This window comes from Trachurus trachurus (genome assembly GCF_905171665.1).
Source record: "Trachurus trachurus genome assembly, chromosome: 6".
Classification (NCBI taxonomy): Eukaryota; Metazoa; Chordata; class Actinopteri; order Carangiformes; family Carangidae; genus Trachurus; species Trachurus trachurus.
The window spans coordinates 8,322,877-8,342,307 of record NC_139897.1 but is presented as its reverse complement, the minus strand read 5'-3'; the positions used below and the strand labels follow the sequence as shown (position 1 = coordinate 8,342,307).

The following is a 19,431-nucleotide window of genomic DNA, read 5'->3' as shown; positions in this document are numbered from 1 at the left end:
CTATCTATCTATCTATCTATCTATCTATCTATCTATCTATCTATCTACTGTATCTATCTATCTATCTATCTATCTATCTATCTATCTATCTATCTATCTATCTATCTATCTATCTATCTATCTATCTACTGTATCTATCTATCTATCTATCTATCTATCTATCTATCTATCTATCTATCTATCTATCTTTTTTTTAATTGATAGGATAAGAGAGACAGGAAATGGGGAGGCAGAGAGAGGGGGAATGACATGCAGTAAAGGGCCGCCCGATGGGGGATTCGAACCAGGGCCGACTGCAGCGAGGCCTACAGCCTCTGCATATGGGGCACCTGCTCAACCCATTTCGCCACATGACGCCCCATAAAATCTGATTTTTAAATGATTTTCATATATAATATGTATATATATATATATATATATATATATATATATATATATATAGCTCAAATTGTTCAATGGTGCATTGTTGTATGCTGTCAGACTATACGCAGTTTTAAAAGTAGCCAGACTGCAGCCTAAGCTACATTTCAGCTTTGTAAGTGATTCACAGGGTTAGAGTTCCCTCCAGCCCAACATGTGTGAATAAACCACTAATCCAGTAAAGCTGAACTGTGGTAAAGGCTTACTGAATATACTGTGTATGAGACACGATAAGGTAGCAACACAACACAGAACAGGAAATAGTGCAACATGCATTTCAGCAGAAGAAACTGGGTGGGAAGTGCTTTTTATTCGAATAAATCTCTCAGATTTCACAATGTCTCGGGCAATCTAAGGATTGAAACTGCTGACTGTCGAGGTTATCAGCCTGTTTCTGTCTGATAATGAGATCATATGCAATGATTCTGGGAAGTGCTCAGGTTATAAAGTCTCCAGATTTATAGTAGTAATCCACTTACAGGACAGTAAAAACCAGCAGAGACCATCAGTTAAACACTGGCACATGATGATAAGCAATATGGATCTCAGATGTTTTAACAGTAGTTTGGTTTAATCCTCTGTTTACTGTATCATACACACACACACACACACACACACACACACACACGCACACACATACACACACACAGTCTCACAGGTGAGGGAGTGCGTTGTGCGTCGACGGCTCGTGACAGATGAGAAGCTCGCAGCTGGTGGAGGAGTGAGGGCGACCTGAGATGTGATCGCCGCCTTCATTCATCATGATCTCCCCATTGAACGAGTCTGACACGACTACAAGGGGTGAGTACCGTCTGGAACTGAAATGATCTCTTTGAGGATTTTTCGTAGGGATTAGACAGTTACAGTATTCTTCAGGAACTGTATTAATCCTTCAAATAATTCATGACATCTTAATGAAATTTAATTTATTAGAGTAATCTATGTATCAATAAATGTATGAATTTCCTGATATGAATGTGGTAAAGATAATGTAATTACAGTACTTTCTACATTACATAATAATATCATACTCTATTAAATAATTACTTATTATAGCTGCTTGAATAAAAAAAAGGCTTTTAGTGTTTTAATAGTAAAATAACATATTAAACTTCATTATATAATAAAGCCTGCCTGTCCTTCAGTAGGTATAACAGGCAGACATGACATAGATTGAGATGTGGTCACAGTAAATTGTTAAGCTCCGTTCACCTGAGTGAAAATGAATGTATGATCTCTGATTAAGTGCAAACATGGTGGACGCGATAGATCAACAGCTCCCCAGGTTTCATTGTTCACAGCAGACAGTCAAGCATTTACTTCCTGGACACGCTGGTGATGCTCAGAGACTATGGAGACGGCCACAGTAAATATAGTAGCCCCTTAGAGAGAATGGGTGAACACATCTTACTTTAAGTACTCTCTGGCAGCAGGGCTTACCGGCAGAGTCAGTTCAACAAACTAAGACATCATGCTGCAAGTTATTAAAGTCATGAACAAAATGAAACCTGCTAAAAATAAGTTTACCATTAATGTTATGAGAATTTTATGATTAAAACACTTTGCTGGTATTACTTTGTATGTTATTACTCTCTGACATAATGAGTTTTTTTCCCCCAAAAGACAAGCAAAACAATCATTTACATATGTCAAGTCAATCACAATGAATATGAGCCTGTTATGTGAATAGAGAACTGGCTCATTTCTTCAGGCTTGTTTTAATCTGCTGCTTATCTAACAGGATAATGAATTAAGCACCAGCAGCTTCCAATTAAGAAAAGTATTCATGGGTCTCTTTTTTTCTGTGACTAACAACTGGCTGTTCTTCATTGTCGCGTTGCTTTTGGACCACATCCCTATCTGAGAGTTCAAGCATCATAAATCAAATAGGAGCTTGTCTCAAATTTTAAAATTGGTCATTTTACCCTCCATCAAGGAACATTTTTAAGTCACAGATAGTATGTGAGTACTGTTGTGTAATGTCATTTGTGGCTCTGAAAGAGCTTTTTCCAGTCTGAGAAAATTAGTGTCATCAGAGCAATCTCAGCTTGGTCTTTGAGACTACTTTTTCTCCAGTGAGCTTGCCTTGTATTATGAACTGCGGGTGTGGAGTCTGAAAGATTAAAGCATTTACCGGTCAGATAAAGTTTAAGGAAACTATCCAGCTCCATTACTGGAAGTCAGCTCTTTGTTTTGTTTTGTTTTTTAGGTTGACCCATGCAAGAGCCCAAAAGGTCAATCCAACAAGATATTTTTGGTGCCTATTAAGGATTTATTCTGATGAATTATAATCACTTTGGTTGTCTTCTTTGTTTTCTGTACTTGAAGCACCCTGAAGGGCAATGCCACTTACTATACTTTGGTTTATGGCCAAACACCTGCAAACCTATTGATACTCCCATCATCTTCAGATGTACTTTGTGTACTATGTAAATCCGGTTGCTTTTCTGTTGTTTTGCTAACCTTCTTCCTGGCCATGTGCATTTGTTTACAACGAAGCCATCCAGAAAGCAAAAGAAAAGAGCAATAGATAACGTTAAATATCTTATGCGAAGTTATGACGTGTATAATTGTGTAGGCTAGTTTAATCTGTCATAAACAAGAGATTACGGGTTACGGGGCGTGTTTGTGTTGCGGTGCCGCAGAGACGAGATCTGGGACATTGGGGCAGTGGACCAGATCCTGCAAGGTTGGTTTTCAGCCAAGAGACGCAATAAGTGACACACACGTGGAAGGCAGAGAGCCTCCATTCAAGATTCAAGATTCAAGATTCAAGATTCTTCCTCGTAACAAGTTAAGCAACCATCACAATTGCTTCAAACTTGTTTAATTAAGGTAAAAATGTAGCATAGTTCCTCTTTAACTACCGTTAACATGCCAAACCAAAACCAAGAGGATGGCATAAATTATATGTATGTGAATGTTAGCACAGACACTGTGAGGATGTTAAAGGTAAAGGTAAATAGAATGTACCATCAGTTCTCATACTGTGTGAATGATAATAGATCCAGATCCAAACTAACTATTTCTGTTCTTCAAATTCCAGAGGTTCTCCTGGAGTATCTGAACCAGTCAACAGTATTCTGCAGCCAGTTTAAGAACGGCCAGTGGTACTGCTATATTCTACTGGTACTCTTCATTTTGGCCCTTCCTGTGGGGATCTTGGGAAACATAGGGGCTGTGATCAACTACAGCTGCTTCAGGAAAACCTCCAGCACCAACAACATTTTCCTGTTGAACCTGGCCCTGTGCGACTCGGCCTGGATCCTTACCCTGCCGTTCACCCTCTACTTCACCCTCCAGAGGCCGTACCTTCAGGACATACAGATCTTCTGCCAGTTCAAGAAGATCTCCTTTAACATCAACATATACGGAAGCATCCTCTTCCTCACTCTGATCAGTTTTGATCGCTACGTGGGGACGGTGCACCCCATCAGCTCTCTGCGGTGGTGGGATGCGGGTAAAGCCAAGCTGTGCTCGGTCTGCGCCTGGGTTGTGCTCATCCTCGGCTCCGTCCCGGACATATTTGTAACTTTCGCAATTCAGCGACCGGAAAATGTGACTGTGTGCATGGACCACATCCAAGGTCCATTCATCTACGTCAAGACAATAACTATTATCAGAACAGTAGTAGGCTTCCTGCTACCATTCAGCATCATGCTGGCTTTTTACATCATGACGGTGCGTGTTCTGAAACGCCTCCCGAGGGGCAGCAGGAGGCACAGAGGGGCGGGAGGGAAGCCTCTGCGGCTCATCACCGCCGCCCTGCTCGTCTTTGTGGTCTCCTTCACGCCCTACCACATCATGGTCATCACTCTGGTGTTCATGAGGATCCATAACCAGGTCACACCATCGAACACCAACGTCCTCTACGCCTCCTATGAGTTCTTTGAAGCCATGTGCAGCGTAAGCAGCTGCCTGGACCCGGTGCTGTATATCATGGCTAGTGAGCAGTTCCAGAGGAAGCTGCTGGCCTTGAGGAGAGACCGATACAGGAGGCTGTGCTGCAGAGCAAGCAGGAGGGTCGGGGTAATGCGGTGATTGAGTGGAGCCAAAGCATTTTCTTTTTCGGGGCTCGTTATCTCAAATTGCCTTGGCTGGAACACTTTTACACATGTGCCAGTGACAGATGTTGATGGTACAACTACCTTGGCCTATACAGTACATAAATTGCCCGATACTGGAGCTGGAATGAAAAAGGAAACTTATATTTTATTCATTAATAAATTTTATATTTTACTAAAATATATTTGTCCTGTTGACGTGATGCCATAAAACTTTGTGTCCTGAGAGTAATAAAAACCTGCAATGGTCTCATCCTCAATCATCCTCCAATCATCATCCAATCAATCCTCAAATGGACAGTTGTACATGATATAGTCATAGTGAGTCCATACAAAAAAAAAAAAGTATTATAACAATTAAATTATTTGTTTTATATCATATATTACATATATTTTTCAATCAACAGTCCTAAAACAGACAAATCCATTCTACAAAAACATAAAACGGGAAAACATCAAATCACTATCTTTCCAAAACATGTTGCTAGACGTAGCGATTTGCTCAGAAGCACACAAACAGGTTACAAATGAACAGGTGCAGAAACATAACGAATGGATGAGTGCTCTGTACACAGTATCAGTTCAGGTCTGACTTCTGATTTACTCTGCACCTGTGTCATCATAACAGAAAAGCAAATGGAAACATCAACCTGTTGTTTATTTGCCGTGCCGGTTGTGCTGCTGTTAACAATCTTATGAAAACACTCAGTCATCACCTCCTGTTTCAATATTTTGACTGATTTCCAGTGAACTGGACACTGTTAATGGAAAATACGATTACAATGAACAATGAGTGAAGAAAACAGGGGACTTTGAAAAACAAAAACATGCCTTATTCTGCCTACATATTAAGCGATGCCATCGTTTCCACATTGATTCTTGAACTATAGATAGCGCTTTCTTCTGATCCCACTCACTGCCCTTTGTCCTCAAGTCATCAGTTTGCTCACAGTATGTCCTCACTGCAAGGCAGCCTTGTTCTTTTCCTGAATACTTTCCTCTATCTTATGTTCCAATACACAGGTTTATTGTGTCCTGTTTTGATTACCAGCACCAGGGAAAACATCCCGTCTTCCTGAGGGACCTTAATGAACATTCTCCCCTCAGAGAAACCCCAGAGTCTGGGCTGTGCTGTACTGTAGCACACTGCATGGATCTTAGCATGTACACCCTGGCATCCCCCATCCATCACGCATGTGCCGGGCCACAGCATCACTGGTGGGTTTGGGAATAGTCATGACAACGGCAACTAGTGCCCCCTGAGATGAACTCTTCTGTAACTAAGAGTCTGGGTAATAAATCAGAGGTGGGAAGTGACAACAAGTGCTCCGTCCGCGGGGAGACTGCAGCACAACACAGAGAGCTGGCTACTGGGCCACGCTACCTGTTCCCGTAAAGCAGCCTGATAGATGGTTTCATTCTGTTATTTATGGCTTGGCTCCAGACCAAAGGAGTCATACATTTCAGGTAAATAAGCAATTTCCTTTTGGCTGGTTTCCTTTGTTTGCTAGCCCTCGTCATTATTGCTGTGCGTCTTTGTCTCCTGCTGTGCAAACACTTTTGTGTTCTTATCCTCTGCTGCGAGAACACGGACACGAAGTTCACTGCACGAATAAAGCACATTAATAACGTCTTTGTCACGGTGAAAATGTATCTGTGGGTTTAGAAAATGTTACAGTGTATTTTGGGGGTAAATGTTAATGGTTTTTTATGTTGCACTTTTTGTTGAATTGGAGGGCGAATGAAAAGAAAAAAAACTGCAGTAACTCACACCATTATGGCCGATATCATAAGACTGGTATATGATCACTGAATAATAAATTAACAAACAAAAGCAAACAGTTGCTTTAATGCATCTACCAGACATGGAGCGGCTATTTGTGTCCAATGCTTTTGGCTCCCGCTATATAATCTGTGTTTTGTAGCTGCTACATGTCCAACTATTTTCAGAAGCTGGTTGCTAATGCTGTGTCTGCTGTCTGATGCTGGGTAAGCACAAGCACAGAGGGTATACCAGAGTTTCTCCACTGAAAATAGCTGCCTGCTGCCTGGAATAAGGTCAGTGAAAGTGGTGAGTGAGAGTGTTGGCAGCTATAAAACCCAAACAATAAGCTAAACAATGTTAAATAATGCTCTAAGGAGACATTCAAATGATAATATCACACATATAGATCATCATAACACCACATTAGATAAGAAACACAAACATTACATGGTGGAAGTATTTATGGTTTTGAATCCCAGACAGTGCAGCCTCACATAAATGCTTCATGCTGCACTAAAGTGCATCAAACACACTGACTTCCAAGAGATAGCAGCTTTAAACTGCAAGACAGAGGTGCTACAAAGTCGGACTGCAGGGGTACAGCAGTGCTCTGACACATGTATTATTTAAAGAGGCAGGGGGCAGCCTCTGAGGCCGGCTAACTGAGACGGGGGCTGAACTGATGGAGAGAGTGTAATACAGCTCTACAGGGCACCATAAGTTTGTTGAAGGCTCGATAGCCATGAAGCCTCATGATTATGAGTGGGCTTTTTATGGATTACACTCTGCAGAGGCCAGAACACAGTCACTGACAGTCAGGCATAGATATAACTGATGCCAATATAACTTTATCAGTCAACTGTGATCAATGAACTGACCATCAAGTTCATTTCCACTCTGATTATTGAGCATTTACAGTATGGAATAAAACTGCAGAGCATTCTTAAACTGTAACTTTTCAAATATGATGATTTGTTTTCCTGGAAACAATTATGGCTGTTATTCAGGATCTTCTGATATTCTATAGACTAAACAACAACAACTAATTACTAAAAACAATTAGAATGAAAAAACTGTTACAACATTATTGTATAGTTTATGACTGAAAATATGAATAATATACACAAATCTGTGCAAAATGATCAAAACATGGATGCATGGTACATTAGCTTTTTGAACCTTGATGCAAATCACACATGTACACTTTAAAGGGATAGTTCAACATTTTGGTAAATTGGCCCATTGCCATAATCACTATAGTCATAGCAGTAGGTTCGTTACCTTTATTTGTCGGTGCAAGGTATTTTTAGAACGGAGGAGCAGAGCCGTGAGCAACTCCAAAATTCTCTGGTGGACAAGTTGTGACCTGCACATTCACCACGCTATGAGATAATAACGGAACGTTACGAGACAGAGTTGTTTTAGAGGTAAATTCATGCAAAACATCTGATGCACGTTCCCGTCAGGAGAAGTTTTTCAGCAAGCAGTCTCTGTATTTACCTTGAAAACAACTCTGTCTCGTAACGTTCTGTTATTTTCTCATAGCATGGTGAATGTGCAGGTCACAACTTGTCCACCAGAGCGTTTTGGAGTTGTTGGATTGTGTATTTGATGAGTTTGATGAGGGAAACCAAGAAATCCAATGAGCCTCCCTAGTGTAGCTCTGAGCAGCTCGCGGCTCTGCTCAGCCGTTCTAAAAATAGCTTGCACCGTCAATTAAAGGTAACAAACCTACTGCTATGACTATACGGATTATGGCAATGGGCCAATTTGCCAAAAAGTTGAACTATCCCTTTAACCTTCAGATAAACTCTATTTTGATTATCAACAAATTTGTTTTTGATCAATCAACATTTGGTATCTGATATGTCAAAGAAATATTAACAAATGCACCTCAGGTGACATCTAGAAAGTGTTAATACAACAACAGAACAAGTTACAATAAGACAGAGAAACTGGTCATTTCTAATTGATAAATGACCTGAACCATAAATCCATTACGATAATTGCTGCTGAATCATTTCCTGATAATAACTCAAAGGACTAATCGTTTCAGAGACGTTAATTCACTTTTAATAGCTACACATTATCTCAAACACACAAACAATAAAACACCTCAAGCACACACACACATGAAGCATGCAGAGAGCCCCAATCCTGCCACCCACCCATCCACTCCCACACACACACACACACACTTCTCTTTAACCCGCAGCACAGTGTGGTACATAAGCCATCTCAGCCTATGCGTGGCACAGTAATAACATATGACAGAACCCAGATGGCATCCTGCAGGCTACAATCATCAAGATCAGGGAAAGGGGACGAGAGGCACTCCAACAACAGAGCAGCCAATGACATGTCTCTAACATTTTAACACACAAAGATACATACACATTACACACAAACACATACAGCTCAGGAAAAGGGTGCTAACAGTTCAGTGAAACGGGTTTTCACATTACTGTCACCTTCTCTTGTGCCGTTCAGACAGCTCTGGGGCCTTGAGTGACTCAACCAAGTGGAGATGAGCGTGGTCAGTGTTTGATTGAATGTAAGTGCAGGTAATAACATGTAAAGCAGGGTCTAATCCGGTCAGGACGGCGCTCCACACGACTTAAAATTACCCTTCAATTTACCTTTTAGAATCCGCAAAGCCTTAGAGAGAGATAGGTGAATACATTATGCTAAAGTGAAACAGCATGAGAGAGAAATGAGAGGCCGTTTCACTTCTCCCATTAAGGAGATGGGCAATGAGAAAGTCGTTAACTGCGAAGGCAGGCCCGTCATATAAATCTTTAGTGATGTGGTGCTGCATTACTGCGGAGGGAACAACTACTGTAGTTGTGTGTGAGGCATTTTGTTAAATATTACATAACTTAACACTACACAGATGCCTGGGTTAAGCCTGGCCAAAAACGTACACTGCAAAAACTCAAAATCTTACCAAGAATATTTGTCTTATTTCTAGTCAAAATGTCATTTCTAGTTAAAACAAATCTAATTCTACTTAAAATAAGACTCATCACATTAAAAAGTAGCTCGTTTTTAGACACTTTTCACTTCTTTCAAGCATATTTTCACTTCAAATAAGTAGAAAAATCTGATAGTGGAGCAAGTTTTTCTTTCTTATTACAAGCACAAAAAAACTTGGTTTCACTGGCAGATTTTTCTACTTATTTCAATTGAAAATTTATTTGAAACAAGTTAAAATTATCTGAAAACAAGTTAATTTTTAGGTGATGAGTCTTCTTTTAAGTGGAAAGAGATTCGTTTTGACTAGAAATTAGACATTTTGACAAGAAATAAAACAAATATTCTTGGAAAGATTTTGAGTTTTTGCAGTGTACTAAACAAAAAATTCAAGGGAACACTTTCACTTTGTTTGCTTTCTTGTTAAGCGTTAGATGAGAGCATCAATACCGTTCTATCCAAAGGTAAATTAATCTGTCACTGATGAACTTGTAAAGGCTGGTTTTTTGTATTGTACTGTATTATTTTATAATAATATAATATTTGTTGTTTATTTGTTTTTATGCAGATTTAACAGATAAGATATTGAAGCCAGGATGTCTGATTCTGATTCTGTTTCCAGTCTGTGCTAAGTGCTACCCTCTGCAGCTTCACCAGAGACAGGCATGACAGTTGTATTGATCTTCTCATCTAACTCTCGACGATTAAATGAATGGCTGTATTTGCCAAAATGTATTGAACGGCGCTGGATCTGCCTCTCATTAGATCTGCGGCGTCTTATTTGCTTCAACACGGGGCTCGTGGATGTTGTACTGTCAAGGTTTAAGCTTCCTCTGCCGTCAGTTTCCCCTTGACTACAGAGCAGATCGACATCTGCCAACTTCAATCAATGGCTTTTTCAAAATCTGTCTCAAGATCCATCTCTTTAAGTCTGTGTCCTCTGTGTGTGCGCCCATGTGAGACAAAGCTTGTGCTTTTACTTGTGAATTAATGACTTGTCTTGCAGCCTCACTTTCAGACTAATGACTGAGTCGACTAATCTTTATTGTATGAGAAGCCAAGAGGCTTATACATTTATATGCAGAGTGTGGAAAAGCAAAAAAAGGACACTTTTTTGTTTGATTCCATTGTGGTTACAGCTAATAGTGTTTCCAAATGTGTATCCACTAAAAGCGACAGAATAAAACACATTTTAATTGAAATTCTCAGTTTGTAATCTTTTGAGAGTGAAAATAGCTGCAAAACACCACAAAGTCCTTGACCACTGCCGTCCCAAAGGAGCTTGTGTCTTAAAATCTAAAAAAGGTGGCTTAATCTAATCCGTGGCGGAACGCAAAACAAACCACATTCAAAGTGAAATAGACAGCTCACAAACCCAGTGTGACCTAAGATTTAATACAAATGCATAATGACAGCCAGTCTCCCTCTGAATGACCAGAAGTCATTGGCTACCGCCCACTCGATTATAGAGAGCACACATAGCCTTGAGTGGCTGAACGGAATAACATAGGTTGTTCCTTGAACCTCAAATGTAGTCTTAAATCACATAGTCTGTCACAAGCTATTCATCTTCTGGAGTTTATTCTATTTTCCTCCAACAGAGTCAAACGGAGAACACTGTGCACCTCTGCCTACGCTAAAAAGCAACACGATTGAAAAACATTACTGAATAATACAGGGAATGGCAAAGATTCTGTTATGCGGCAACAGGATTATTATTTGTGTGGGTTTCTGAGGGGGCAAAGTGAAAGTCACATATTGTGGCACTTATACAGGAAGAAAGAAAACGCTAATCACCAGAGGAAGGAGGTGGAGGTGAAATCCTCTACGAAATGTTTAGATGTTCTGGGCAGACATAAAAAATGATGCAGTGGAGGCGTCAGCTTTCAAAAAAACAATGGCATTCCCCGGGTTTGCGACAAATGCATATGAAGTTAAGCTCGACTTGCTGCAGCATGAAGCTAGAAAATCATTCCAGTTACGCAATGTATCACATCTATAAAACAGTAGCACAAAACACACTCTCAAAATGGGACTCCAGAAAACCCAGCAGCCGCAGACTGTGATTCCAAAGTGTTTTTTGTTTTTTTTCAGGCACTAAAGCCTTTGCATGGATGGACTGTGCTCCTATTCAGAAGTGTTCCCACTGCCTGCCTACATGTGAGGGAGCAGAGGAGACACGCTGATAAAGATCTGCAGGGCTTTAGTAGAGACATGATACCCAGTAGGTGGGCCATGTGTGACAAATCTATAATAGATGATAATTTTTTTACACAGGCCCTCGTTCCATACTACAGCTCTTATGCTCTACCTGGGTTGTGATTACGTAAGTGCTTTACCGAGATGTTGTGCAGAACGCTATTTGCCTTTCTAGCTCTCTACATCAGCCTCACACACACATATAACCACTCTGAGCACATGCTCCCACACACAGAAACACAAACCATCTGTTTGAGGCCTGTTAAAGTGCATTAGTCGTACCTGGCTGCAGGACGAGCTGCACTCTGTCTCTGTTGATACCCTCCAGTTGATAGAGCTAAGTGTGCAGGCCCATGGTCCACATGGACTGGGCCGTATGGTGTAAATCTCACTGTCTAAAGTTCATGTGATGAAGCACCTACTTTCTGAGTCATGTAAATGTTGGTTAAGTAACAGTGAGGCTATACAGGTTGAACAGTGCACTCTGTACTACATGTGAGAATATAAACAGATGTGGAAATTTTTAATTACCTAAATTACTCAATATGTGTGTCACTTAGCCCCACTGACCCACTGAGAAGTTGCCATGAAGCGCTTTGTGGTTTTATATGCCCAAGTTTGGCTTATTGGTCTCAACATGGGTGACCTGCACTCAATACTGTACCTGAATGCATCCTATGTAGCTGCTGTTTTGGTGTTCCTTTCTTCCAGTGTCAATGCTTTAGTCAAAGGAGATGAACAGCCAAAATGGGCTCTTTGCACAGCTCCACTACTTCCTGAACTGAATGCTGCTCCTTTATTTCCTGTCTTACATGATTGGACAAACTGATTAATCCAGGTGTGTCTGACTATTGTGACTGTACCCAGACACACCTGGATTAATCAGTTTGTCCAATAATGTAAGACAGGAAATAAAGGAGCAGCATTCAGTTCAGGAAGTAGTGGAGCTGTGCAAAGAGCCCATTAGCAACTTTTGCAGAATGCATTTGTGGTTCATTCCCAAGTGAAACTAGATACAAAACTATCTGAGATGAAGTGACTGTCTGAGTTAACAGAACTACAATATTTTATTCTGATGAGACTCCTGATGTTGTAGCCAACCAACATCTAATAGTTCACTTCACAATATCTTGATGTGAGCATAATATATATTTTTCACAAGTCATTTCTGAAAGTTATTATTTAAAGGGATATTTCAACATTTTGGCAAATTGGCCCATTGCCATAATCGCTATAGTCAAAGCAGTAGGTTCGTTACCTTTAATTGTCGGTGCAAGCTATTTTTAGAACGGCGGAGCAGAGCCATGAGCTGCTCAGAGCTACGCTACGGAGGCTCATGGGATTTCTTGGTTTCCTTCATCAAACTCATCAAATACACAATCCGAAAAACTCCAAAATACTCTGGTGGACAAGTTGTGACCTGCACATTCACCACGCTATGAGATAATAACGGGACGTTGTTGTTTTCGAGGTAAATACAGAGAGTGCTTGCTGAAAAACTTTCCCTGAAGGCAAATGTGCATCAGCGGTTTTGCATGAATTTACCTCTAAAACGACTCCGTCTCATAACGTTCCGTTATTATGTCATGTGAAATGTGATTTGCATGTGTTTAACATTACTCATAACTTGTGATTACTGATACTGAAAACAAAACAGAACACACCCAGTTACAGAACACACCCTTTAGGCTACCACAACTACTTGTGATACTGCCATCTAAACTCGAGTCAAACACAAACATCTTCAGACTGTTACATCCAATATTCAGATCTTGACGTTTGAGATGAACGGCTGTCAGATTATATAAACTGCTAAACTAAAAAAAAGAGTGGAAACAACTTTCTGTAGTTGCAAAAAACTGCACAAAGTTTCTAATCCAGTGAGTGTGGGTGGTTTGTGCCTCTCACCTCCAGTAGGATTTAGTTGCCTTCTAATCAGAGACACAAAGACAATGAAATTAGGAAGATTATAGCTTCTTCAGCAACAATCTCCAAACACAAGGGATCAGGGGAGACTGATTGAGAGTCAACTCAAATGGTTTCATATACATCTCCACATAACTTGGGTCTTGGTTGCCAGGCAACCAGTGGGCACTCTGGGAAGTCATTGCACCGAACCAAGAAATCGTTACGGCACCCAGCTCCCCATAACAATCTTACTGCTGTCCTCGTTCTGAGAACATCAGCAATGTAGGTTATTGTCTTGCAACTTTCAAAACAACACTCTGATGTATTCTGTTTTCAAGAGGATGTAGGGGAATTTTCACATTGTGTACATAAAAACGATGGCGTATTGTATTTCAGAGCCATCTTTATTTACAGCATATCAAATCGACTTCTCCATCTCAGACCTAGAAATCTCCAAAGATCCCACACAGTATCAAGTTCCTGACCCCACAAACTTTGTCACAGATCCTAAGTAAGGAAACAGTAATTCAATGGAACGATTGCAACTTGAGCAGATGGAACAGCTGGTAATATCAGATCCACTAAGTGTCCTCCATGTACAGGAAAACACAGTCCTCAGAGCCATTTCCCATTTCCCCCGTGGTGAGGATTCAGTATTTGCAGAAAGTATCATGTCATCATGCACTCTTGGCTTTCTATTTATGCCCCGAGAAGATGACTCCCCCCCTCCTCCTCCTCCCACCACCATGTCCCCCAATTATAGTCATTAATGGTTCATGCTTAGAAGATAAGACAGGGTGGCCAATAATAACCAGGCACAAGTGAGTTGTTAAGTTTGCAAGAAATTACACATATGAGTTGAATAGGAAGCCTTGCTAACTGCTATTACAGGTTAAACAAATGAGGAGCTGATGGGATTAGCACTTCAGCCTTGTGAGGGCAGAGTGAAAAGTAGAGAGTCAAGGTGGCAAGAGAGCGACAGGAGAGAGAAAAGGTCGATGTTGTGAGAAGAGGTGAGAAAAGTGGCAAGTGGGTGAAAAAGAAGAGGAAATGTACCGAGGAGGTGTGAGAGGTGAAGGAAGTGAGCAGCACTGACTAAATGATGAAGCATACAGAGATGATGGATGGCGTGCTGCAGGGATTCTCATAATATGTCATCACAGGAAATGCACAGGTCTAAGTTATTTAAAGCCCCAGTATGTAACTTATTTGGCTTTTTATTAGCAAAAATCAAATATTGCTTTCATAAATACGTATTTCACTGAAGTCGAATCACACCCGCACACAAATGAAAGCTTTCTCGAGTTGTTACAAGTCGTTACAAATACATAAGTGGGCGACGCACTGAACCGAGGCTGCCATGTTGCATCGCCATTTTTTACGTTGAGTGGCAGCGTGACCGTAGGTAACCATAGAAACTCACCGGAGCTGTCGGCTCGGAGAGAAAGTTTTCCAGGTAGCGCCTGTTAAAACTGTCACCACTGTGTAGTGTGAGGAAGGACGGAGGCACTGATGTTGCATTCAGGTGCATTCAGGCAGACGGCCGTCGGCAAACCAACCGGATGTCATTTTACTGGACGAGAGAAAGACGGTAAAACGTGGGTCAGGTAAACAATACGACATCACCATGACAACATATTGTCACGCCTGTATTGTTTTGCCTCGTGCTGGCGAACCACTTGCTTACATAGACGCTTGTTTATCCTGTTATATGCGTCGTCTGTTGTCTGTCTGACTTCTGCCCGATTTCACGTGAATGCAACATCAAGAATACGTTATGCAACCGCACCGCTAGATGGGGGGAATTCCTACACATTATACCTTTAACATTATGTAACATGCAAGTTTTGATATCCAAAACATACATGTGTGGTTTTCGGTACTAAAACTGATCACGAATAGTATAGAATCAGATTGGCTGTATTCCTAGTGATTCTCAACCAGGCTAAACACAGCTGACAGATTGCAGCCTACTGTAGATTGGTAAATTGCACAGGCGCAACGGCACAAATGCCGATGTTCAGTCAGCTGAACTGACGGTCAAATATGGACTACAGACAGTGCTCCCGATGGATTTGGTGAGGAACTATAGTGGTCCCCTGGACCTTGTTGTGGAACTCATCCCTGGGCCACCTAGCAGCATCTCTGAGACTTTCCCCGGTGTTGTAACATCAAGTTTCTCTAGACTACACCCTCTGGATCGGTACAGCGCTTGTGTGTGTTGAGGCCAGGGAGTCAGAGACCGATGGGGAAGTTGGTGATGGGGCACTGGGCAGCTGTGGGTATTGAATGGGATTGAGGGGGGTGATATTTGATAAAACAGGAAGGTTGGACATGGTTGGATGTTGGGTCCAGGGGGGCTGTTCTGGCACTATCATCACACATTTACAGGTCAGGTGGCGCCTTTACTTTCAATAAAATAGGATTTTTAATAATAGACATTGGTCTCTTGCATGGCTTGGCGGGACACTTGAGTTGAACTCAGATAATCATCACCGTTATTACTCATGCTTTTAACACCACGATAACTCCTAACAGGCCACTTTCACTGCACAGACAACTTGATCTGCCAGAGCAGGAAAAGCACAGGTGGAACTAATACAGTTAACAACAGCTCTGCTCCAGAGTCCCCAGGCTAATGAGCATTCAAACAGGATAAAGATCATATTGGAGCTAATATATCTCTAATGTATAGAACCGACCGACTGTGACATCCTCCAATAACAGACTAGCTTTTGCTGCAACCTCACCCATCTACTTGAACCCTACGCAAAAAGTAAGTCATTTATTTATTTATTTTCTAATTAAATCGCCAAAGATTCACCAGTTTCTGCTGAGTTTGCACTTTGTGATAGAATTTATTTTAGGTTTTCAACTGTTGGTCAAAAACAAACAATTAGATATTGTCGTTCTGGGCTTTATAAAAACAGTAACGTGCATTTTACCCGATGTTTCATCTATTTTATCAACCAATGGGCAGATGGAGAAAATGATCCTTAACTGAAGCCTACTTCAATCAGACAGAAACAAAAAAAAAACCAGAAGAGATCAGCAAATACTGTTTGACCCAGATCTGATGATGAGTGCGAAGAGCGTCAGAGAAGAGTTAAAATGAAAGGATGGATGCAGGCGGACAGATACTAAGATTACATCTGATTACATTTACCATTCACAAAAAAATGGAATATGAGTACAAAAAGGGTCCTTCTCAATAATGAACAGCCACAACAAAAAGAAGTCAGGAGGAGGGCTCCCTCCCTCACCGAGGCCATTACTCTGCACATTCCTCTGCAATGTTGTGCGCATGACTTACCAAAGAGCTGGCGGTGGAATATAAACTTCCCAGCTAACATGCCGATGATGATGGCCAGGATCCAACACACTACTTTCAGGATGTTCCATCCCAGGCCGGGGTACTTGTTGAACAAGAAGGAGAAGCAGTTGCCCACCACTATCATATGAGCCTCCGTCTGACTGTGCGAGACGGGGTCCTCGGCGAAGATGAGGAAGTTAAAGAAGGTGACGAGGTAGGCCACGATGAGGCGCGACCACGGGTGCTGGAAATAGTAGCGGAACCGGGCATCTATTTCCATCCTTATGAGCCCCCCAGCCACACTACACCTGGGAGTCAGAGAGAGAGAGAGAGAGAGAGAGAGAAAGAGAAAGAGAAAGTGCCTCTTTCAGTGAGATTATATGACACTCACATCAGAAGGGCAGATTATGGTGAAAACATCTCTCAGGCTCAGATTAGTGTTAGTAATAGCACTGAGGTTTTGGTACAGATTGGGATTATGCTAAATTCAGACAGATAGTACAGCGACAGTGCCAATAACACACCTACATGCAGACTTGCAGGCACGAGGACAGGCTTTTCCCATGGACACTGAAATGATTACACAAAACATAACAGAGAGTTCCTGATCTGACTGGTTAGTCATAACAGCCCTGCAGAGAACCAGCAGCATGGAGACTAATAAAGTTGTTTAAAAGTGGACTGAGTTCTGTAATATCACACTTAACAAGACACTGCTGTTCAAAAGACACAAGTTTAAGCTTTAAGTTCTTCATCAGTCAGAGAAAACAAGCTGAGGTGTATGTGTCATACCTGGATAAGGTAAGATTCTTCAAGTGCTTAGCTGTAAAGCGCTGTCTTTTTAAAAGGCTTATCCTCTCGGCCTGTCTGCTCGCTGCTCCACACAAAAATCAGTGACAGCATTACGATGACGCTTTGCTCGGGAACACCTGCCAAGCAGCAGCGCTTGAGTAACTTCTCGACAGTCCGACGCTCTGTCTGTGTGTTTTTTAACAACCAACTCTCTTTCTGAGCTCCCTCGCTGCAGCCCCCTGTGGCTGGTCTGACTTTGCCGGACTGAACTTCCCAAACCAGTTCCTTGTTTTGACACCGTTTCCTAAAATACTCCACAGTTGGGAATTTGGAATGATGTAATGGCTTCAGAAATAGAGCTGCCACAGTGGAAAGCCTGTGTGGCTATTAAATTTCACCAGCAGCATGTTTGTCTTGTCATCATCTGCTATGTCTGATGGTGCTGGAGGTGGGACCACTTCATGATCCAGCTAAAATACAGAAGTGGCTTCCTGGACATGCAGATTGGACATTATTAGAAATGCATGGGGGTAGTAGGACATGCAATGAAGTGCATGCAAAGTCGACTCAGAAAGTCTTTAGGCTATGTCTTAAGCAGTGATGGAAATACAGTGAGGAGAATGTGTAAGATCAGTGATTTCATCTCCTTGGTCATGGTGGATGCTCTGAACTCTCTGGCTTGCCTATAAACCATGCATTTATATTTGGCCTGGCCAATGTAAACAATCGCTGAGAGCTGCAGGAAATACGCTATGATGACCCCACTATTCGTGCCAGTTCTGGCAATATCTGAATGGACCATCATCATCGCGTTAAAGACAAAGTCTGCGACCACTCACTTCTCCTCTCATGTCACTATACACAGTGATGACGCCAGATGTCACATTGCAGAGCCAAGGTGTTCTCAGAGATATCACAACAAGCTGGGCTGGAAGATGGATCAGATTACACAACTTAGATGTTGGTGCACCCTGTGAGATCTGGGACGGCCGAAAATCGTGCAGATCCCTCCTACCTGCACCTCGGTATTATTTGTGCATGTGCGGTAGGCTAAACGAAATCACCAACGCACCTGCTCCACGCCGTTTTCCTCTCAGTCGACAGCCAGGATGACGAGCCCCGCTCCTGCCACATCAAGCCGACAGCGGCGCTCTAATCATCCCAAACACCGGAGGATACGAGAGGGGTGTAGAGGGATTATCCATGCGACCTGTTGTTGGCATACGACAGAGGCACCCCCAAATCCTCTGCCATTGTGCTGGACCGTCCATGCGCCGGGCGGGATAGCTCAGCCAGGCGGTGCTTCGTCAGCGGGTTCCCGCCGGACGGTGCAGCTCCTGGGATGGAGATGGGACGGTGCTGCTGCTGCTGCTGCTGCTGCTGCTGCGGCGGCGGTGGAGAGGATGGAGGTATCTGGATCCACACAGCAGGGGCATCAGTGTAACGCAATGTGCCCAACACGTTGATTCACCAGCGCCAAGGTAGAGCCAGTACAAATACACAACTTCCGCACATTCCTTTCAAAATAAAACGTGATGAGCGCAGAAGATATTTTTTATGTAAATTGACGAGGGACTATGCAGCCTATCTTACATGAAAATGATCTCTTAAAGCCTAAATTTATTTCTATTTTTTTCATGTATATTTTCAAAGGCCAAAATGATCGTCTGTTTAGATAGGCTATATCTGAAGTTGATAAATTGTTTAGGCTATAGGCTAAATGCCACTCATTGCCGACTGAATTTCACCCAGGTCAGCGTTTTCTTTCTTACTTTCTTCTTTTATTTAAATTTTAAGCCCATGGCCTGTAGGCCACTGTAGGCTATTTAGCCAACAGTCTTATGAGAGACTTCAGTGTTTCCTTCTCGCTATAGCTTTTTGGCCTATTACAATATAATAGGCTATTAGTCTATTTGAATTGTATTTTTTTATTTTAACAAATGCCACGAATTACGAGTTACAAACACCAGTTTTAGCCTGGCACTGGACATGGCTTT

General features: G+C 41.9%; 2 protein-coding genes across 4 annotated transcripts in view; one reads left to right on the top strand and one right to left on the bottom strand.

The window, feature by feature from the left end:
* tmem117 (transmembrane protein 117) overlaps positions 1-18,822 on the bottom strand; it is a 48,864-nt gene extending 30,042 nt beyond the window's left edge. For 2 of the 3 annotated variants that reach the window (XM_083974116.1, XM_083974118.1), the window contains exons 1-2: positions 18,507-18,822; positions 16,643-16,950 (exon numbers count right to left, since the gene is read on the bottom strand). In XM_083974116.1, coding sequence (XP_083830242.1) covers positions 16,643-16,950; positions 18,507-18,568 — 370 coding nt within the window. In that variant the 5' untranslated portion in view covers positions 18,569-18,822. Of the gene's footprint in view, positions 1-16,642; positions 16,951-17,434; positions 17,681-18,506 lie in introns of those variants that run through there. The other variant, XM_083974117.1, reaches the window with a different exon arrangement.
* LOC310987193 (P2Y purinoceptor 1-like) lies at positions 1,182-4,461 on the top strand (the record flags this gene model as incomplete). Its single annotated transcript, XM_083973386.1, has 2 exons — positions 1,182-1,221; positions 3,467-4,461. The coding sequence occupies 2 exons, from the start codon at positions 1,182-1,184 to the stop codon at positions 4,459-4,461; spliced, it is 1,035 nt and encodes a 344-aa protein (XP_083829512.1).
* Positions 18,823-19,431: the final 609 nt, after the last annotated feature.